Consider the following 23,534-nt stretch of genomic DNA (forward strand, 5'->3'; position numbering starts at 1 on the left):
ATCCAACAATCTCATCATCTGTAGTCCCCTTATCCTGTTGCCCTCAATCTTTCCCAGCATCAGGGTCTTTTCCAATGAATCAGCTTTTTCAATCAGTACTGAAGGTTCGGCTTCAGCACCAGTCCTTCCAATGAATATTCAGGATTGATTTCCTTTAGGATTGATTGGTTTGATCTCCTTGCTGTCCAAGGAACTCTCAAGAGTCTTCTCCAACACCATAGTTCAAAAGCATCAATTCTTCAGCGCTCAGCCTTCTTTATAGCCCAACTTTCACATCCATACCTGACTACTAGAAAAACCATAGCTTTGACTATATGGACCTTTGTCAGAAAAATGATGTCTCTTCTTTTTAATATACTGTCTAGGTTTGTCATAGCTATTCTTCCAAGGAGCAAGCGTCTTTTAATTTTGTGGCTGCAGTCACCATCTGCGTTGAAGTTAAATACTAATTCTGTTGCTGTAGCTGCTTCTGAGCTTAGACTACATACAAGGGAGAACTCTTCTTTCTTATTTTCTATCATATTATTAATCATTTAATATAATTTTGAGATAACCGTGTAGTTATCCTTTCTTAATACTGTCTTCACAATGAAAATTCAGATCCTTTATAATCTTGACTTTCTGTGTGTCTGTAGACTGTGACCCATAAAGACAATAGAAAGTGGAATTTTTTTTCTTCTTTTGCAGCGACATCTAAATATACCAGGGCTAATAACAGGACTGAAAGGGACCGAATAGAACTTCTTCAAGATGCAGAACCTTTAGATTTTAATGCAGAAACGTTCACTGATGACCCTCTTGAATCTGAATCAGGAAGGTAAGTTCCAGGTTGTCCTTTTGGCTCCAGTATTCCTCTGAAAATTTGATAACATTCTGACTTGATGAGATAAACATAAGGAAAATATTCATCTTTATTGCTAATGTAAAACATATTAAGCAACGTTTGATACCTTTTAACACCTGCTAATCTTTTATATTTTAAAAATTATATCATCCAGTGGTAGTAGTTGAAATTAGTACTTTCATAAATTATTACCAGTAGTATGATAAATAACAAAGAATTGAAATCATTTGGTAGAGTCTTAACAATATTTATATTCCTATTCTGACAATTCTATTTATGAAAGCCATCATATTTGGCAATAGTTACATAGATATGACTGGGTGGCACTGTATTCTGAGCACTTTAACAACAGTAATTGTGTTTTATGACTGTAAGTCCAATTGGAATTGAATCTAGAGAGGCTCAGTAACTTACCCAGGATCACACAACTTTTAAGTAACAAAATCAGGCACTTAAACCCCAGGACTCTGGCTTCAGAGTCTGTGCTTTTAGCTGTTATACCAAGTAGAAACAAACAAAAGCAAAACATCATGGGCATGAAGATATTTGCTTATAAATAGCAAGAGGAATATTCTGTTTATATTCAACAATACAGAGTAGTTATTAAATCCAAATTTCATGATGTGTTTTATATCTCTCTTTTCCTTTCTTTTTTACATCTCTCATCCTGCCATATGTGTCATATCATAGGCTGTAAAACAGTTGTTGGTTGATTTATAATTATAGGTAAATCTCTTTAGGATAATATCCTTGGAGAATAAGTTTCTGATTTCAGCTACTGAATAGATTTTACAGTTCTTAAAAATTATGTACCCACTTCCTTTTAATGTGTCCTTGTTTTTCTCTCCTTCTTTATTTTTGATGCCTCAGATCATTTCTTTATCCACCTTTCAGGTATCAGCCTGGTGGACGATACCTCTCAATGTCTCGCAGCAGAATATTTGATGATGTTTAAAGTCTATAGGAATTTATGGAGTAGCTAACCAAGATCAACAAACAAGTTCAGTCTTTATGAACATCTGTATGCTCTAGAATTAACTACTGAACTCCCAGTGAAAAGTGTCAGGATAAAAAAGGCACGAAAAATTAATCAGATCTTAGTGATAATGGCTTATTATTCATTGAATATCGTCTTTATTTCTAATAGGATTTGTTTCATACCATTCCTGAAATGTCTGTCTTAGAAGTATAGTTACAATGGAAGGATTTAATTCATGATAAAGATCAGTATATGTTGAAAACATGTAGTTCAGTTTGTTTCAGATTAATTTTTTCAGGAAAACTTGTTTTAAAGGTTCAAGGAAGCCATAGTTACAACTGACTAATATTATAGTTTTATTATTGTGATTTACATATTCTTTCTAAAAAATATGTTGATCCTTTATTTCCCAAAGAGATGGAGACCTCAATAATAACCATATTTACAAAACCCATGTCTTAAAACAAGGCTTACTTACCAGACATAACTGAATGTAGAAAGCCCTTTTTCAACACTGTATGCAAATTAGTTAGGTTTTTGCATGTGTATTTAAGACTATACTTCAACTAGTGTTTGTATCTTCAGCATGTGTGCTTTAATCAGGTGGTGAATTATTCTTTCAGTCTTTGGTAGTAACTGGAAGTTGTCGTATGCTTTTGGTATTGCTTTGTAAAAGATTTTTATTTCAGAGAGGAGTGTTCACCTTTACCATTTAGCATAGTGATTTAAGTGTTGATCATTCCATTCAAGGAGAGTCGTAATTTTTAATGGTAGATAGTGAGGTTTTGGTGGCTCAGATGGTAAAGCGTCTGCCTACAATGCGAGAGACCCGGGTTTGATCCCTGGATCGGAAACATCCCCCTGGAGAAGGAAATGGCAACCCACTCCAGTACTCTTGCCTGGAGAATCCCATGGATGGAGGAGCCTGGTGGGCTACAGTCCGTGGGGTCGCAAAGAGTCGGACATGACTGAGCGACTTCCCCTTAACAGCCAAAGAGTCCCACAAAATTCTCTACTGTTAAAAGGTGCCTGTTTATTCCTTTTGAAAAAGAATATCTGGTTATTCAAAGATAAAAAGTGAGTCCATTTACTGTTACTACTCACACTTAAATTGTGATTTATAGAAAACTACTTTAGAGTGGAGATATGTAAGAACTTGTTGCTTAAACATGTTACCATTTTAAATTGAGTTTTTAAAATTTTGTTTAAGCCAAAGTTAGGTATTACATTTTAAATCACCAGTGTTTTATGCACAGTGACTATAGTTCAGCACAACATTTTGCAAAAAGAGTTGTTTATGTCCCTGAAATATTTGCAACTCTTTGAGAATCCATACCATGGATTCACCCAGTGGTGACTGGGCCGCCCCATGGCCATCTTAGTTTCACCTGTTATCCTTTCGGTAGTGCTCATTTTCACTCTTAAGTATTCCAGTTTGAGGATGAATTATATAGTCACCTGACAATTTGATTATATGTTTCTTGAAGGTCATTTTTCCCTGAATCATAATTTTAAATGTTTTATTTCCCTCTTTTCTTAGTGTTATCACATAAATACGTTAGAAGCCACAGTTTTAGGCAGATACTGATAGTGTATCATCCTAATTATCTCATTTTCTTAAATTTTTATGATTTTTTTTAAGATTAGACCCCCTTTAAAATAATTATCAGTCAATAGATTTTCCTCTCAATCAAAATTATATAGACTACTCATTTAAGAAGACACACACACAGCCTTTTATTGTGAAGCGTGGTCAGAGAGCAATAGGCCAGGAACAGAAATAATTTAACACTGTAATTTCATGACTGACCATTGAAACCTTGGGCAAATCATGTAACCTTTCTGTGCCTCAGTTTCTTCATTTTCAAAATGAAGAGGATACTTGCTATTTACCTACTGATCTACCTCACAAAGCAGTTGTGAGGGTATTGAGTTGATGTTTATATAGTGGCGTTTAAAAAGACAAAATAAGTTGTTAGCTATGCTGGTTTTCCACACAAGTGGTATTTGAAGATATTAGATAGGAAACAGATCACCCCAGAAAGTGGTCCAGTTTCTTATTATTACAGAGAAGCTTACAAGTTCCCAAAGCAAAAACTCTTTCTGGAATAAGTAATCAAAATCCTGTGAAAATAATATTGTTTTATTATTTAGTCTTTGAGTTTACTTTGGAATATGTTCCTTAAGTATAATGTTGTTTCTCATAGGTTTTATCATGAAACTCAGATGCTATTGTAGAAGCAGAAAAAGAGAAGAAATGATCCAGTTACTTTTATAATTTATAATACTCTAAGATATATTGATAGAAATATGTAAAAGATGTACTACTTTATTATTAATTTTTAAAATGATTATAATAATTGGAGTGTATGTAATACTTCTATAAAACAGTATAGATCCCCTTTATGACTTTTGAGTTATTTCCAAAATAATTTTGGTTGTTTAAGTGATCCAGAGTATTCAATTGTTTAGGCAGAATTTGTTACAGGATTTCATATATGATCATATAGGAACATTACCTGGCTGGGTAATTTTGTGTTTAGAAGTTAATTATTTAATCCCTGAAGTCTTAAGAGTTTATTGCTGGGGAACTAAGTTAATATTTGTTAAGCAACTTTGTAAAAACTGTAATATGAACAAAAGTTTTCTGTTTTGAGAATATTACTAAAATGACATCTACTGCAAAACATTACTACTAAATTCATATACTTTACATGCAAAGTATATTTCTTGAAGAATTACTTCTGACAATTACCTTTTGAGTGTTTCTTATATTGTAATAGATTCCTATTTAAACTTTCTAAATTATTTTTCTAAATAATTATTAGAATATTCAGTAAGCCATTGCAGAAAATAACAATAAGTAATCTATTAATTTCATGGATCTGTAAGTTGCTATTAACTTTTGTTATTACATCAATAATTTGTTATTATTAGAACATTTAAAAAATCATTATTAAAATAAGACTAATTATTAGAATTTGTTCTCTTACCAAATGAACAGGGGCTTGGGAATAATTTCCTTATACTAGAGGCCCTTATTTCACAAGAGTCATAAGAACTAAATAACTTTCAAGGGTTTTCAGTTTATAAAGAATAGATCAGAGGATTGGACAATCAAAATTTTTTAAAATATTGCTGCCAATTTGTTTTTGGACACTACTATTTGATTAGATTATCAGTTCTTACATGTGTGCTGGTTGTATACTCAAATGAAATTAAACGTGGATAGGCAAGTCAATGTGTGTTTTTTAAAGTATATTTTAGAATATTAATGAAAGAATTCATTGATATACAACAGCAAACCTCATTTTTGTATATGTGTAGTAGATTTAGAGAATGTTCTTGATTTTTATGTAGATTACTGTTTTAAAGGAAAAATAAACTCTCCATAATTTTAATTCACACTGTTCAGTAATGTGAGTTTTATATTTGTGATTTGTGTGGGCCATGCCTGAAAATCACAAGGATAAATATATTTGCACTAAGAGGCAGAACATATCCCTGAGAAATCTTAACGTACTTGAATTTCCAAAGTGTAATGGATTGTATTTATTAAATCCTAAATGTTAATAAGTCAATGGATCGAGACTTTTATCTTTCCTTTCTTTTCTCCCTTTCTCCTTTCATTCCTTTTATACCTTCTTTCCTCTCTGAAGCCTGTCTTTATAGTATAGCTTATAATGAGCTGACATGTTTTTCTTCCGTTTGTTTGGTGTATACGGTTGTTTTTGATGGTCAGTACACTCAAAAGGTAGTAGTTCTGACTACAGATCCCACTACTTGAATAGCAGTATTGCACTTAAAGTAGTACAACAGATTTTGCTAGACAACTAAGCAACATCTGGATATAAATATGAGGCGTGCTAGCTCACTGTGTTGTCTTTTTCGCCACTAAGTAGGACACTTCAGTAAAATGAAATATTCTCAGTGTAGATGTTTTAGCATAAAATTATATTTCTAAAACCAGTGATTATTAAAAACAAGCAAACAAACTCCAAACATTAAAAACCTTGAGACCTCATTTTATGAAAAGGAATTTATAAATAACATACATCGTTGTCAAAGTTTTCATTAGAAGAGGTTGAAACAATGTAAGAGTGTTACAGGGAGCCTTCTGAAATATTAATTCCCTTTGTGTGGGTTACTTCTTTTCAATTCAATGACTTATTTTTCTGCTCAGAGACCTGGAAGACTAGGCAGTGTTATTCCCTTTACTAACTCCTGGAGACCAGGTCCTGTGAGCCGTCTCTACCATCAGAGCAGCTATTAGCCCTGCCCCATCCCCAGTCCTATTGCAGTGGGAACATACCACACCCCTAATTCCTTTTATGTTCAGCTTGGTTTTCCTAACATTTTATATCCATTGTGGTAGATTGAAGCCTCATCACAATTTTAAATTTGTTAATGAAACAAGAATAATGGCATGTTCCTCTTCTCATCGATATCCTAAAAGACTTTTGTTTTTAACACACTCCCTGGAGAGAATTAACCTTTTTTTCTATGAAAATCTTTTCTTTTGTGATTATCCTGATCTCACATCATTTTGCAAAAGGAGATTTTTACTGTACTTAGTGCAAAAGAGTAGAAAGAATGATTTACTGTGGCAGACATATATATAAAGTCATAATTTGTTAATCTGACTGTACAACACCATTTTGAGTTGGTATTATTGACACAAATCTTATCAGTCTAGTCATTTAGAGCTGTATTTCGCAAAAGAATGCTGGCTAGCATCTTCCCTACTTAGTACACCAAATTGTAGGGGAGAGACTATGTATTTTTTTTTTTTAAGCAATCCAATGGATTTGTTTTTGTCCATATTTTGTAAACAACTTGAAGAACTTTTCTCATTTCGCAGATAGAGAACATGTGGACCTGTCTTTTAAATAATTGTAATCTAATATATATATTTATAAATTATAGCATTGGAAAAAGAGCTCTAATAATGATGTTGTTACTTCCTGGTATTTAATTTTTATAAAATGTTTTTGTAAATAACTAATTGTAGTATTGCTTTTAAGTAGTTTTAAAATCTTTCTAAAATAAGTTCTGCCCAGGACTTATTTCCTATTCGAAAGTTCAGTAGTCTAGTATGAGTTTGAAATATTCCTACATCTCTTCAGTATCTTTTTGTATATACCAGTACTCAAGCAAAGTATACCAAAAGCCTAAGTTCTGTGTTGCATTAATAACGTACTTGTTATTTATCTTATTCAGTGGATTAGGTGAAGTAGAGAGTAAGTCTTTTCAAATGTGCATCTGATCATAAATTTCAAAATGTTTATTATGTTCATTTTTGGTGCATGATGCCAAATTTATCTTTAATCAGCCACTACTACCTGGTTGTTGTTCAGTTGCTATTAATAAGTTGTGTCTGACTTTTTGCAACCCCATGGACTGTAGCCTACCAGGCTCCTCTGTCCATGGAGTCCTCCAGGTAAGAATACTACCTGCTATGTAATGGCAAATGTTTCCCTTTCTGATCAATGGGTTGTAGATATAACTATTTTTCTCTGCAGATTCTCACTAAATATGTATTTGAAAAAAACCTGCAAAGTGCTACCTGTAATTAAGTTAGCATCTTTGGCCTTATCTATGCATAATGTTCTCTCAATTTGGTTTTGACAGACTCATGGACTTGGAATTGCTTTGTAGTATTTTAACTTATTGTAATGTAATGAATTTTTTGAGATGTTTATTTGATTAGCTGTTAAAATGTAGGAAATTATGTAGCTTTGCATGAAATAAAGTACATTTCTATAAGTTACTAAGAACTTTGCTGGTCATTTATGTGTTTTCCGTCAACCATCTTTGAGATTATACTCTTTTTAGTAAACTAAGGCTTTTTTTGTTCCTTTCAAATTATTAACAGGTACCACAAAAGAAATGTTTTAAGATAAATAACTAAATACCTATACTTTAGGCTCCACCTTACTTCCTTCAGTGAAGTTGAAAACAGGAAAATCAATGAAACCAAATACTGAGTGTTTGAAAAGATCAATAAAATTGATGAAACCCTAGCCAGGCTGACAAAGGAAATAGAGAGTTGCTTTCCCATATACCAAAAATAACAATGGAAATTTGAGATTAAAAACAACATCATTTACATCCGTCCTAGTTAATACAGTAAGAAGAAAAGGAAATAAAAGATATGCAGTTTTGGAAGTAAGAAATAAAACTTTGTCTGCAGATCATATGATCATCTATGTAGCAATCTAAAAGAACTGGCTAAAAAAATGAAAACAAAAAACAACAACAACAAAAAAACCTAGAATGAGTAAATGATTATAGCAAGTTTGCAGGATATAAGGCTAATATAAAAAAGTAAGTCCTTTTCCCTTTTACCAGCAATGGAAGAGTAGAATTCCAAATTAAAGATAATACCATTTACATTAGCATCCCCTAAAATGAAATACTTAGGTATAAATTTAATAAAATATATCTAAGATCTATATGAAGAAAACTACAAACCATTGATGAAAGAAATCAAAGAACAGAATAAATAGAGATTCCATAATGAGCAGGAAGGCAGGAAGACCCATTATTTCCAGGGTGTCACTTCTTCCCAAACTGACCTATTGATTCAATGTAATCCCAGTTAAAGCCCCAATAAGTTATTTTATGGATATTGACAAACTGATTCTAAAGTTTATATGGAGAGGCAAAAGACCCAGAAGAGTCAACACAAACTGAAGGAGAACAAAGTTGGAGTACTGACACTAGCCAATTTCAAGACTTACAATAAAGCTACAATTATCAAGACATTGTGAGATTGATGAAAGAATAGACAAGTAGACAATGAAACAGAACAGAGAGCAGAAATACACCCACATAAATATAGTCAATTGATCTTTGACAAAAGAACGAAGCAATTCAGTGGAGAAAGGAGTCTAACGAATGATGCTGGGACACTGGACATCCAAATGCAAAAATAATGTAGACACTAACTTTACACCTTTTACAAAAATTAACTCAAAATAGTTCATAAACCTAAAGCACAAAACTTCTGGAAGATAACATAGGGGGAAACATAGGTAAACATGGGCTTGGCAGACAATATATATATATCACACAAAAATGTGTGTATATATATATATGTACCCAGAGATGTACAGGAATCGGATTATTCATATAATTTCAACCATAGATAATTCAGTCAACAGAATAGGTTTATTTATTCAACATGATGGATATGTGCATAAATAAGTGGAAGTGATTAATTATTAATACAACTATGTAACAACATGGATGAAACAAAGATATTGTGGATCCAAACAAGTCAGACATGAAAAAATATAGTATGATTCTGCTTATATGAAGTTCAAAAAAAGATTAAATTGTAGAGTTAAAAAATGAATGCTTTGTAGTAAGATCATAAAGTGAAAAACAAGACATTACCATACATATCAGGCTATTGCTTACCTTTAAAGAGAAGGAAGGGATTAGTGACTATGATCAGCACAAGAGAAACTTCTGGATTGCTACCTGTGTTCCCTTTCTTGGGTGGTGGTTTTACAGGTGTCCACTTGGTAATGAATTGCTAAACAGTACATGTATCTGGTCCCATCACTTCATGGGAAATAGATGGGGAAGCAGTGGAAACAGTGTCAGACTTTATTTTTTTGGGCTCCAAAATCACTGCAGATGATGATTGCAGCCATGAAATTAAAAGATGCTTACTCCTTGGAAGGAAACTTATGACCAACCTAGATAGCATATTAAAAAGCAGAGACATTGCTTTGCCAACAAAGGTCCATCTAGTCAAGGCTATGATTTTTCCAGTGGTCATGTATGGATGTGAGAGTTGGACTGTGAAGAAAGCTGAGCGCCAAAGAATTGATGCTTTTAAACTGTGGTGTTGGAGAAAACTCTTGAGAGTCCCTTAGACTGAGGTGGTCCAAGCAGTCCATCCTAAAGGAGATCAGTCCTGGGTGTTCATTGGAAGGACTGATGCTAAAGCTGAGACTCCAATACTTTGGCCACTTCATGCAAAGAGTTGACTCATTGGAAAGGACCCTGATGCTGGGAGGGATTGGGGGCAGGAGGAGAAGGGAACGACAGAGGATAAGATGGCTGGATGGCATCACCGACTCGATGGACATGAGTTTGAGTGAACTCTGGGAGTTGGTGATGGACAAGGAGGCCTGGCGTGCTGCGATTCATGGGGTCGCAAAGAGTCGGACACGACTGAGAGACTGAACTGAACTGAACATACTTTTATGTGTGCTTTGCTATGTATACATCTTCTTTTATAATGAAGTTTAAAAATATAGAGATTTAAATCACATAGCTTAAAAGTTGAAACTGGAAGAAACTGTTATAGTGTTCCAAGGTCATGATAATATTCAGGAGGAGTAAAGATGTTGCTTTAAGCTAGATTTTCAATTGAGGATACATGCTACAGTCTTCTTTGGTAATCATTAAAAGAACAGAAATAGGATATAGCAACAAATAAAGGAAAAATTAAGTGACAAAAATTTTTAACTTAAAACAGGAAAAGAACAGAAACTACCTAAGACTAGAACTTTTTGTTTAGAAATGCATACCTAGTTGAGAAAACTATAAGTAAAGTCATGGGAAGTGATTTAATGTAGAAATCAGAGTATGCTTCTGATAGGGATGGACATTCAAAGGTATCACTCAAAACCCTCTGGGTTACTATGGGTAATGTTTTGTTCCTTATATGTGGGCATTTTGTACAAGCATTTTTCTATTTATACTTACCTACTATACATTTGGGGGCTTCCCTGGTGGCTCAGACAGTAAAGTGTCTTCCTGTAATGCAAGAGACCTGGGTTCGATTCCTGGGTTGGGAAGATCCCCTGGAGAAGGAAATGGCAATCCACTCCAGCACTCTTGCCTGGAAAATCCCATGGACAGAGGAGCCTGATAGGCTATAGTCCATGGGGTCGCAAAGAGTCGGACATGACTGAGCGACTTCACTTCACTATACATTTATATTTTATGCACTTTTTTGAATATGTCTATATTTCAAACTGTAGAAGTTCTGAAAAATCTGTAAATCACATTAATAATCGAAAGAGTAAAATCACATCTCAAATAGTTGCATAAAATACTTTGATATAATCAACACATATTAAAGTTACATTTTTTAAAAAGCATTTTTCTGATAATGTATATCTGCATGCATACATAGAGACATGTATATGTGTAAGAACCTAAAACTACTGCAAAACAGTCTTGAGAAAGCTGGAGGAATTTTACTCCCTGACTTCAGACTGTGCTACAAAGTTACAGTAATGAAAACAGTATGGTACTGGCATAAAAGCAGAAATAGATCAGTGGAAAAGACTATTTAGCGCAGAGATAAACCCATGCACTTATGGTCAATCTCTGACAAAGGAGGCAAGAATATACAGTGGAGAAAAGACCGTCCCTTCAATAACTAGTGCTGGGAAAACTGGGAAGCTACATGTAAAAGAATGAAATTGTAATTTTTTCTAAGACCATATATAAAAATAAACTCAAAAAGTATTGAAGACCTAAATAGATGACTGGAAACCATAAAACTCCAAGAAGAAATCATAGGAAGAACATTCTTTGGCATAAATTGTAGCAATATTTTTTTGATATGTCTCCTAAAGCAAAGGAAATAAAAGCAAAAATGAATAAACGGGACCTAATTAAACTTAAAAGCTTTTGCACAGCAAAGGAAACCATAAACAAAAAGACAGCCTACAGTTTGGGAGAAAATATTTGCAAATGATGCTATTAAATACCAACAAGGGGTTAATATCCACAGGTCATACAACTCAACATGAAAAAAAAAAAAAGCAAAACCCAAACAACTCAATTAAACAATGAGCAGAACACCTGAGTAGACATTTTCCCAAAGATGATATATAGATGGCCAACAGGCTCATGAAAAGATGTTCAACATTGTTAATTACAATGAGATATCACCTCACACTTAGAATGGCTATCATCAAAAAGAACACAAGTAACAAGTATTGGCTAGGATGTGGAGAAAAGGGAACACTTTTAACATTGTTGGTACATAAATTTATGCAGCAATTGTGGAAAACAATGGAGGTTTCTCAAAAACTAAAAATGGAACTACCATATGACCCAACAATTCCACTCCTGGGAATTTGAAACAATACACACACCCCAGTGTTCATAGCAGCCTTATTTACAATTGCCAAGATATGGAAGCAACCTAAGAGTCCATCAACAGATGAATGGATAAAGACGATATTCTATATACATACAACAGAATACTACTCAGCCATTAAAAAGAATGAAATTTTGTCATTTGCAACAGCATGGATAGTCTTGGAGGATATTATGGTAAGTGAAATAAGTCAGGCAAAGACAAATAATGTATGATATCTTTTACATTTGGAATCTAAAAAAGAACAAAGTAGTGAATGTAACGACAACAAGCAAATAAAAAACCAGACTCATAGAAAACAGACTAGTGTTTACCAGTGGGGAGAGGAAAAGAGGGAGGGGCAATATAAAAGTAGGGGATGAAGAGGTACAAACCATTATGTAGAAAATAAGCTACAAGGATACATTGTACAATACAGAAAATATAGCCTATATTTTATAATAACTATAAATGGAGTATAACTTAAAAATTGTGAATCACTATTTTATACTTTATTTTATATATTTTATATGATGTGCATATGGCACATCAACTGTATTTCAGTTAAAAAATAATAAATGAAAAACAACTGAAAAACATTTTTTCTGATAAAAGAATACATATATATATAGACATATATGTATAAATGAATGCAAAATTACTGCAGATGTCATCCTTTATGCTATAATCTTTACCTTTAAGACCCAGAGAAAGCCAAGAATACCTACCATCACCACTTCTATTAACATTGTATGTTCCATAATCATAAGAAGAGAAAAATAAAAGGCCTAAGAATGAGAAGGTTTTATTTACTCTGACATGATTATGTATGTGGAAGATCCAAAAATACACAAATTATTAGAATTGATAAGAAAGTGGTATCTCTTAATATGGTGTTTGGGGCCCCTGAACCCTGGTTAGTTCAGAGACTCCCCAGTAAACCCAATCCTTAGACTCATATTTATTTAAAAAAGGGAGATGGTGAGTGAGATGGCTTACAGTGCTCATTAGTGTGAGGATTATAATCAAATAATGGAAATACCAAGCAAAATGCTGCCCCACAGAAGATTCTTGTTATTTGAGAAACACCAAGTATCTGCATGGGTAAGTTGATCCTCTTCCTCCAGGTCCTTATCTGGAAGTCATTTCTGAGGGAACACCCCTGCTTAACTTTTCTTCTTAGCACTTAGCACTATCTAACATACTGTGCTTGGTTGCTCCGTCATGTCTGACTCTGCGATCCCATGGACTGCAGCCCTCCAGGCTCCTCTGTCCATGGGGTTCTCCAGGCAAGAATACTGGAGTGGGTTGCCATGCTCTCCAGGGTATCTTCTCAACACAGGGATTAAACCCAGGTCTCCCTCATTTACTGTCTGAGTCCCTAGGGAAGGGGATTCTGCCTGGCCAAATTCTGAAAACCATCAGAACTTAGCACTATCTAACATACTATGCTATTTCTCACCTCTTTCCTCAGACATAAGCTCCAAAAGGAATCATTTTTGTTTACAGAACCACTTGTGCCTGACCCATAATAGATACTCAATTTGTGTTGAATCAGTAGATTAATTTACTCAGTTTCCATCCTGCCCTGATCTGAGCTAATGCATGATATTAGGTACTGGGGATTGTTCAATGGGCTATCAATAGGAGGAGCCTTGTGACATCTTTTAAACCTCACAACATCTTTGTCTTTTCCCTGTGGAGGGAGTGAGGGCTGGAGATTAGATGTGTGTGAGTATTAGAATTAGTAAGAAAGGAGAGAGGTCCAGAAAAGGGGGCATGGGAATACCAAAGGAAGACTTCTGGTATTCTGAGTTGGCATTTTGGGCCAGTGCTGCTCAGAGTGTCACTTGCCCACTTTGAAGAGGGACTTATCAGTGTGATTTTTGTAGAAACTCTTCAGCCCTGGATTTGTAGGCAGGGTTTCTCAAAACTATCCCACATGTTACTTTAAATGTTTTTTAAAACTTAATGAAAGCCTCCCAACTGATTTATATGAAATTGATAGTAGCATACAGACAGAATCATTATACTAACTGCTAGACTAATTAGATTGTGTCTATAGGGCTTCCCTGGGATCTCAGGGGTAAAGAATCCTCCTGCAATGCAGAAAACACAGGTTCAATCCCTGGGTGGGGAAGATCCCCTGGAAAAGGAAGTGGCAACCCAATCCAGTATTCTTGCCTGGAAAACCCAATGGACAGAGGAACCTGGTGGGCTACAGTCCATGGGTCATGAAGAGTCGGACACAACTTAGTGACTAAATAACAACAACTTTCATAATACCTAGTGCTTTCCTTTGAAAGACTTAACATCTTATTTTTTAATCTGTTATTTGTAATGATTTGTAATATCTCTCTTTCCAGTCAAACTGCCAGCTCCATGAAGTCAAAAGTCATGTTTGCCTGCCTCGCTATCAGTCCACAGAGTGTACCATAGTGTACAGCATTTAATAGATGATAAACAACTGCCTAAAGCTCAACATTCAGAAAACCAAGATCATGGCATCTGGTCCCATCACTTCATGGGAAATAGATGGGGAAACAGTGTCAGACTTTATTTTTCTGGGCTCCAAAAACACTGCAGATGGTGATTGCAGCCATGAAATTAAAAGACGCTTACTCCTTGGAAGGAAAGTTATGACCAACCTGCTACGTCATTTCAGTCGTGTCTGACTCTATGTGACCCCATAGACGGCAGCCCACCAGGCTCCCTCGTCCCTGGGATTCTCCAGGCAAGAACACTGGAGAGGGTTGCCATTTCCTTCTCCAATGCATGAAAGTGAAAAGTGAAAGTGAAGTCGCTCAGTCGTGTAAGACTCTTAGCGACCCCATGGACTGCAGCCTACCAGGCTCCTCCGTCCATGGGGTTTTCCAGGCAAGAGTACTGGAGTGGGGTGCCATTGCCTTCTCTGATGACCAACCTAGATGGCATATTAAAAAGCAGAGATATTACTTTGCCAAAAAAGGTCCATCTAGTCAAGGCTATGTTTTTTCCAATGGTCATGTATGGATGTGAGAGTTGGACTGTGAGGAAAGTTGAGTGCCGAAGAATTGATGCTTTTGAACTGCGGTTTTGGAGAAGACTTTTGAGAGTCCCTTAGACTGCAAGGAGATCCAACCAGTCCATCCTAAAGGAGACCAGTCCTGGGTGTTCATTGGAAGGACTGATGCTGAGGCTGAGACTCCAATACTTTGGCCACCTCATGTGAAGAGTTGACTCATTGGAAAAGACTGTGATGCTGGGAGGGATTGGGGGCAGGAGGAGAAGGGGATGAGAGAGGATGAGATGGCTGGATGGCATCACTGACTCGATGGACGTGAATCTGAGTGAACTCCGGGAGTTGGTGATGGACAGGGAGGCCTGGCGTGCTGCGATTCATGGGGTCGCAAAGAGTCGGACATGACTGAGCGACTGAACTGAAACAACTGCTCCACTATCAAAAGATCAAGATTTATGGATACATTAAACCAAAGTATAAATCTTTCTTGACTAGGATTTTGCAGTTAATGAAACCCTTTGAAATTGTTCCAGATATAACTTGGAAAATTATCCTCATTCAGTCATTGAATTCAAGAAGACTCCTTGCACTATTGCTTTCTGGCCTTAAGCTGGCTATCTGCTTGTTTTCCCAATCCAATCAGAAGATGCTCATCAACCTACTATAGCCTAAACTGACTATGCATTTGGTCATATTTATTCTCCATATTCATAACCTCATGCTCTTTTGGAAGAAGCTTACTGTACATGTCTCACTGATGAAATGTCAGTTTCCTCTTATTTGCTCCCAGTAATTATCAGTAATCATCCTCAGAGGAAGGATTTTCTCATTGAAACAGAAGTTTCAACACCATTTGTCCCAACATTAGTTCATTCCATCTTCTTCTTTCTCCTGAAACCAATTTTAAATATACTTGAACCATTTAAATATATGTGAATGGTGATATACCCTGTGTCCTTATGTATTTAGGGTAAATGCATGTTTGCCTTCTGTCTACCTCCTGAACTGACATTCTCAAGCCTGGCTTCATATTAGAATCACTTGAGGAACTTCGAAAGTATACTTATGTCTGGGTCCTATTTCAGAAGGTCTTATGTAGATTACTTATGGGGGAGTCCAGGCAAAAATGTATTTGTACAGCTCCCAGGAATTTCAGTCCACAAGGTAGAGACTCTCCCTTCTTCAACCACGTCTCTGTTTCCCCCAGCATCACTTACCAGAACACACAAGGCAGGGCTCTCTCCTCAGGGTTTTCTCTAAATGTCAGGCCTCTTTAGCAAAAGGAGGTCAGAGTTGACTGCAGCTCATTCAGTTTGTCAGCCTGATTCCTGGTCTTGAGAACTAGGAATCTCACTTTTCAGCCAATTTGTCTTGAGATTTTTAAGTGTAGAATCCCTTCAGTTCAGTTCAGTCGCTCAGTCGTGTCCGACTTTCTGCGACCCCATGAATCGCAGCACGCCAGGCCTCCCTGTCCATCACCATCTCCCGGAGTTCACTCCCTTAGGTGGGGGCATTTCTCAAATGCTGTATAAATTAGCAAATGTTTAAACATGAAAACAAAGCCCCAATAAAGCAAAGTAAAACCTCAAGTGAAAGCTGACACAGGATATTACTCCTCACCAGGGTTTTCAGAAACTATCACAGAAGAAGCCCTTGGGATGAAGAGAAATATAAAGTCCTCATTCACTGGCTCTTAAACAGGAGTCGCAGGTGAACAGTGGCTTTCTTTTTGGAGAATTTGCTGCCAATGGAATGTGAAGACATCTGTTGGCCCAACAGTTGAAAGCAAGGGACCAGCAGATGTCACTGGCACATGGCTTTTAGAGTGGTGTGTCCAATAAAAAAAAAAAAAAAAAATGCTTGAGTTTATGAGACTCTGTCATCAAGGAAACAAGTCCTACACACAGGTACATTTGAGAGCAAAGTTAGCATAGAATTGAAGGTAATACCCAGCATCCTGGATAAGCTTCAGTATTCAGCCAGTAGACAGCGAGTAGAGACACCAGCCATAGCTGGTAACATCACCCAGAGCAGGAAGAGCATTAAATGATGGATACCATTTAGATTAGGGGAAGAATGGCAGAAGGAAGAAAGCTAGAACACTCTAAACACCAGAAAGAATTGTAGCCAAGACAAAAACAGGGAAATGAATAAATGTGGGCTTATCATTTAAAGAAATTGCTAAGTAGTTCTCCAACCTTTGGCAATATGGACATCCTTGCCAACATGGGTGGTGTCAGTCTTTTTCACTTAAAACTTTCTGGTGAGGGTGAAATGGTACCTCTAGTTTCAGTTTTCATTTCCTTTATGTCCAATGATGTTAAACATTTTTCTGTGTGTTAACAGCTGTTTATATATCTTCCTTTTTGAACTGTCTGTTCCTCTTTGCTCTTTTTTTTTTTGGAGTGATCCACACATTCAGATCCAGAAACCTCTACCATAGAGGAGGTCATGTTGGTCCACCTCTTTCCTTCCCCCTTACCTTGTAAAACAGAAACAAACAAAGAAACAAAAAATAGCCCAGTTTTTAGTTAGGTTGTTTGTCTTTTTATTCAGTTCAGTTCAGTTCAGTTCAGTCGCTCTCTCGTGTCTGACTCTTTGTGAACCCATAAATTGCAGCACGCCAGGCCTCCCTGTCCATCACCAACTCCTGGAGTTTACTCAAACTCATGTCCATTGAGTTGGTGATGCCATCCAACCATCTCATCCTCTGTTGTCCCCTTCTCCTTCTGCCTTCAATCTTTCCCAGCATCAGGGTGTTTTCAAATGAGTCAGTTCTTTGCATCAGATGGCCAAACTATTGGAGTTTCAGCTTCAACATCAGTCCTTCCAATGAATATTCAGGACTGATTTCCTTTAGGATGGACTGGTTCAATTTCCTTGCTGTCCAGGGGACTCTCAAGAGTCTTCTACAACACCACAGTTCAAAAGCGTCAATTTTTTGGTGCTCAGCTTTCTTTATAGTCCAACTCTTAACAATCATACGTGACTACCGGAAAAACCAAAGCTTTGACTAGATGGACCTTTGTTGGCAAAGTAATGTCTCTGCTTTTTAATATGCTGTCTAGGTTGGTCATAACTTTTCTTCCAAGGAGTAAGCATCTTTTAATTTCATGGCTGCAGTCACCATCAGCAGTGATTTTGGAGTCAAAAAAATTAAAGTCTGTCTTTTTATTAATAAACTATTAATCTATTAATTGTTTTGTACAAGTTCTTTATATGTTCTGGAATAAAGATCTTGCATGGATAGCCTGTTCACTTTCTTACTTGTCTTTGATGAACAGAGGCATTTAGGTTTGATGAACCCTGGTTTATCAAGTTTATTGTTTAAGACATTTTTGCTGTCCCCAAGTAATAAGGGTATTCTCCTATGTTTTCTTTTTCTTTAAGTTTTATGGTTTTAGATTTTTACATTTAGGCCATGAATCCTTCTTGAATTAAAGTCTGTACATATATGATTTAGGGGACTATGGTTTTTTAAAAAAATATAAATATTAATTCTTTTCCTTCAAAGCATCTTGCTGGGAGTGTGTGAGTGTTGAATTTATAGATCAATTTTTGGGAGAATAGAGAACAATTTTGAGCTTTCAGAGCCAGTAACTTTGTATATCTTTCAATTTCAATAATCCTTTGTAGAGTGTAGAGGTCATGGACAATTTGTTGCTAGGTTCAATCTTAGGCATGTAAAGTTTTTGGATTTTTTTAGATTTTAATTCCAACAGTTTCTGTTATTAGACAGAAATACAACTGATTTTTATATATTGACCTTGAGTCCTGCAATTTTGATAATTTGACTTATTTTACTGGGAATTTTTATCACTTCAGTAGTATTTTCTATGTACACAATGGTGTCTCTGATGGATATCAGTTTTCTTCCTTCCTGATTATTTTATTTATGTATGTATGTATTTATGAATGAATGAACTGGCTAGAGTTTCTATCATGTTGTCGAACACAAATAATAAGAGCAGGCATTTCTACTTTGTTCTTATCTTATATGGAAAGAGTTCAATGTTTCATCATTAAGTATGATTATAGACCAAGATTTTTAAAAATACATGCCTTTTATCACATTGAAGAAATTGCTTTCAGGACTTCTTTGGTGGTCCAGTGGTTAAGACCCCAAGCTCCCAATGCAGGGGGCCCGGGATTCAACTCCTGGTCAGGGAACTAGATCTGACAGGCTGCAAGGAAGATCAAAGATCCTGCGAGCTGCAACAAAGACATGGAGCAGCTAAGTAAATGTTTTTTAAAAAATTGTTTTCTATTCCTAGTTATGCTGAGAGTTTCTATAATAAAAAGGTAATGATTTTTGTCAAAATTTTTTTCTGCACCTATTGAAAAGATCATATGGTACTTCATTTTTACTCTTATTATTGTGTGGTGAGTTACAATAATTCATTTTGTTGATGTTTCCTTTGCTGTGCAGGGCTTCCCTGATAGCTCAGTTGGTAAAGAATCCGCCTGCAATGTGAGAGACCTGGGTTCGATCCCTGGGTTGGGAAGATGCCCTGGAGAAGGGAAAGACTACCCACTACAGTATTCTGGCCTAGAGAATTCCATGGACCATATAGTCCATGGGGTCACAAAGAGTCAGACACGACTGAGCGACTTTTACTTTCACTTGGTATGCAAAAGACTGTAAGTTTAGATAGGTTTATTTTTGCTTTTGTTGCCTTTGCTTTGGGTGTCAAATCAAAAAAAAAATCATCACCCAGAACTATGTCAAGGAGCACCTAGTTTTCTTCTAGGAATTCTCTGGTTTTGGTCTTTTCTGTCTGTTTCAGAGTTGCACTAAAAACCAGCATTGAAGCCAATCTTGTTTTGAAGGTAGAAAATGCAAAGATATCTTCTGGGGTTTTCAGGCCCTGTCCTTCCCAGGGTTAACATTATACGGCAGCAAAATTACAAGATGACCTCAACTTATACATCAGAAAACTGTGGAAAGACCCCTAGTCCTATTTTATGAAGCTTATTCAGAATTAGAGTCTCAGATTTAGAGGTTCAGTCCTCCAGGTAAAGATGTGGACTTTAGAGTTAGGACCCTGATACCTGTTCAGGAACAATGACCTTTTTAAGAGGCCGTCATAGCAATAGTCCTGGAATGGTAGGTCAAGTTCCCTTGGGGATTTGCCTAGGGATATCTTGAGTTTCCCAAGCTGTGCTAGTGGTAAAGAATCTGCCTGCCAGTGCAGGAGACCTAAGAGACCTGGGTTCAATCCTTGGGTTGAGAAGATCCCCTGGAGGAGGAAGTGGCAAACTGCTTCAGTATTCTTGCCTGGAGAGAATCCCATGGACAGAGAAGCCTGGTGGGCTATGGTCCACGGGGTCGTAAAGAGTTGGACACAACTGATGGGACTTAGCACTTAGCAAGTCTTGAGTTTGCTATACTAGCAGAGATTTTAAGCAGGTACCTGGGGAAATGGTGCTTGACTCTTTGCAACCCCATGAACTATAAAGTCCATGGAATTCTCCAGGCCATAATACTAGAGTGGGTAGCTTTTCCCTTCTCCAGGGGATCGTCCCAACCCAGGGATCAAACTCAGGTCTCCTGCATCGCACTTGGATTCTTTACTAGCTGAGCCACATGGGAAGCCCCAAAATATGGGAGTGGATAGCCTATCCCTTCTCCAGCGGATCTTCCCAACCCAGGAATCAAACTGGAGTCTCCTGCATTGCAGGTGGATTTTTTTTTTTTATCAACTGAGCTATCAGGGAAGCCCTGGATATGGGCAGTATGAAGTAATTAGAACCGTTAGATGGGGTACCAAAAGTTTGGGAGAAGGGTCCATAAAACAGGTGGATCCAAGTTACTTGGAGGTAGAGCTGTCATCACTTGCTCTCTAAACATCTCGACCATTACTGGTTCAGAGTGTTTTCCTGGCAGGGAGGGTGGAGATGATGTGGACAGCACTGGATTAGCTCACTAACCCCTCCTTCTGCTGGCCAAGGTTAGGGAGGGTGAGGACAGGCTAATGGTTTACTCACAGAGGGAGGAGAGGTCAGAGAGCAAGAGGTGACCAACAGAAAGGAAGAAAAAGGGATACCTCATCTCTCACCAAGCTCCCAGCCAGCGCCTTTCCTTCCCTGCCTGCGTGTACTCCAGGTCTGGGTGCGAGGGCACAGGGCTCGGCTCTGTAGCCTCTACAGGAGCCAGGATGGCAGGGCAGCAGGCACTGCTTCTATTTGGATTTATACTGCCTGGGCTCCTGTTTTCAGAGGCTGCCAAAATCCTAACTGTGTCCCTGGTGGGTAAGTGCTTGACTGAAGATCCAGAGACAGGCAAACAGCCCTTGGTGAGAGAGTCACATGTTTTTCCAGTCCGAGGCAGGTTTTTTACCCTGGCTGGGTGATGAAGAGGTAGGAGCCATCCATGTGGGTCAGGTATGGGGCTGGGACTAGAAGTTTGAGATCCAGCCCAGTGCAGGAGGCCCAGGGCTGCCTCCTCCAGGGCGTGAGCTGGATATTCAGAGGCTCTCACTAAACATCTGGAGGGCACACAGTAAGGACTGTGGCTAACTAGTGGTTTGCAGGGAGGTGGGCGTGTGTGTGTGTATGGGGGGGGGGTGTGTAGAGGGGAAGGAAAGGGGCCCCTGAGGGCAGCAGTAATATTAAGAATTTTCTGAGGCTGCATGAGAGCCAGGGTGGAGCAGAGAACATATTACAACGATAATTAGAAGAATGGAGTGTTTTACCCGGAGGAATATATCAGGATACAGGGGTAATCACAGATGGGGGTTTCCTAAGACTTCATTTTAACACACAGTGGGCTTTATTATTTCACTGAGAATCTTTGAGCTGGAAAGAACCATAAATTATCTAATTGAGTTCCCACTAGGTTTTCCTGAGCAGGAAATTAAGGGTCAGGAAAGCGAGGCATCTATTGCAAGAGCAAACAGAAGCTCCTAATGGAACATACCAGATATTTACCCAGGAGTTCCTATCCCTGGACCATCTTCTTCAAGCTTCCATTGTCACTCATTTTTCAGTGGGGAGTTTTAAAAATCACTCTTTGTCTCTATTTGAAATCTTTTTTCTTATTGGTTGTTTGTAATGATAATGCAAGACAGCTTTCTCACCCTGCTAAGAGTACACTCTTCTCTAGCCTCGGACTCTGGGAGGGAGCTGGTGTGGTTTGTGAGGGGCTGGAAGCCCAGAACGCACTGGGGCTCCCCAGGACCCTCCATGAATGGGCGCGTGTGTGGTTGCCCTTCATCTTGCCCTTTCTCCCAGGTCTAGGGATTAACACGTGGGCAAGAGGTGTGGGAGATTTGTACTTATCATTTCCTGTTATGTCAGACTGTACAAGTTTGTGTTTAAAAAAAATTGAGAAATAGGTTCACACTATTAATCTAGCACCGTGTCCTTCTAACCTTAGTCTCCAAACATTTGCCATTTGCCACTAACTCCTCTTCTGATTGGCTTTCTCTACTGCTGAGCCCCTTAGATTCAAGCAGGGTCCCTGTATTGGTGCAGGTTCTAAGAGAAGAACTTAGTGTGATGGACCTCGAACCTCTCCCAGGGATTAAACTTCTCTTTCCTTAGGATACCAAGACTGTCCTTGGATGGACAGTGTTCCAGTCTCTCATGCATATAAGATTCTGCAGGCCATCCCACAGTTATCCCACAAGTCCACCCCAAGTCCTGATGGGTGTGAAACATTTAGGCCTCCACTGAGAAACTTCCTGCTAATTATATTCAAATCTCAACCACTTTGACTCTAACTGATGGCTGCACATCCCTCTGCTGCAGTGGTTGCTTCCTGGACTCACATTCAAACTCCCATAGTTCTCGCTCCTACTCCAGCATACATTTCCAAAGAGAAGAATCCCAGAAAGAGCTCTGATGGATTGTCCATTAGGAACTCTTCACATTCACATGCGTGGCACTGTGCCAAGATTTCTACCAGTGCAGTTATTTCTTCAGGATATGGTGTCTTCCTATGCCCCTGGCTAAAAGGCAGTGTGTACCTTAAGATCAGGAACTCCTTAGGACCTAAGCACTGAGAAGCTTATCACACTGACATGGAGACCAGAGTCACAAGAGGAAATCTCTGATGGAGGTTTGCCACTTGTCAAGGAGCTGGGCCAGCAGGCTCTGGGGGGCGGGGTGGGGGGGGAAAGGGGTTGGGGGCAAGTTGGACATACTCAAAATGAGATGGAGAGATGACTGATGACACTCATTTCCTCCACTCCCAATCACCTCTCTGCTTCCCTACCCCTCCTCTCCTGGATTTATCAGCCCATCAATTGTAGAATTTCGATTCTCATCATGATAAGAATGAACTTGCGTTTTGTTCCTAGGTGGAAGCCATTTTCTACTGATGCATCAGATCTCTCAGATTCTTCAAGATCATGGTCATAATGTCACCATGCTTCTCCAAAAGGGAAATTTATTGCTACCAGGTACCTTTACCCATTAATTATTAAAAAAAATTTTCCCCACTAATCCTTGATTTCCTATATTCCTGGAAAGAAACTAATGCTTTTTGCATAGAAGGGCTTTTCAGATAGTTTCTTTAAATCTAATTGGGTTAAAAGAAGGAAAAGTGTGTGTGTGTGTGTGTCTATGTAAGCTATAGGAAAGCTTCTTG

The 23,534-nt window shown here is 37.7% G+C and overlaps 2 protein-coding genes across 6 annotated transcripts in view; both read left to right on the plus strand.

Annotated features, from left to right (window-relative positions):
- LMBRD2 (LMBR1 domain containing 2) overlaps positions 1 to 7,600 on the plus strand; it is a 52,260-nt gene extending 44,660 nt beyond the window's left edge. For 2 of the 4 annotated variants that reach the window (XM_059878692.1, XM_005221594.5), the window contains exons 17-18: positions 688 to 817; positions 1,715 to 7,600. In XM_059878692.1, coding sequence (XP_059734675.1) covers positions 688 to 817; positions 1,715 to 1,799 — 215 coding nt within the window. In that variant the 3' untranslated portion in view covers positions 1,800 to 7,600. The remainder of the gene's footprint in view (positions 1 to 687; positions 818 to 1,714) is intronic. The other 2 variants (XM_005221596.5, NM_001192240.3) reach the window with 2 other exon arrangements.
- A 13,401-nt stretch (positions 7,601 to 21,001) lies between these two features.
- The window catches only part of UGT3A2 (UDP glycosyltransferase family 3 member A2), a 32,219-nt gene continuing 29,686 nt past the window's right edge, over positions 21,002 to 23,534 (plus strand). The window contains 2 exon segments of one of the 2 annotated variants that reach the window (NM_001076087.1): positions 21,002 to 21,193; positions 23,245 to 23,346. In NM_001076087.1, coding sequence (NP_001069555.1) covers positions 21,100 to 21,193; positions 23,245 to 23,346 — 196 coding nt within the window. In that variant the 5' untranslated portion in view covers positions 21,002 to 21,099. 2 annotated transcript variants of the gene reach the window in all.

This window comes from Bos taurus, chromosome 20, assembly GCF_002263795.3.
Source record: "Bos taurus isolate L1 Dominette 01449 registration number 42190680 breed Hereford chromosome 20, ARS-UCD2.0, whole genome shotgun sequence".
Lineage (NCBI taxonomy): Eukaryota > Metazoa > Chordata > Mammalia > Artiodactyla > Bovidae > Bos > Bos taurus.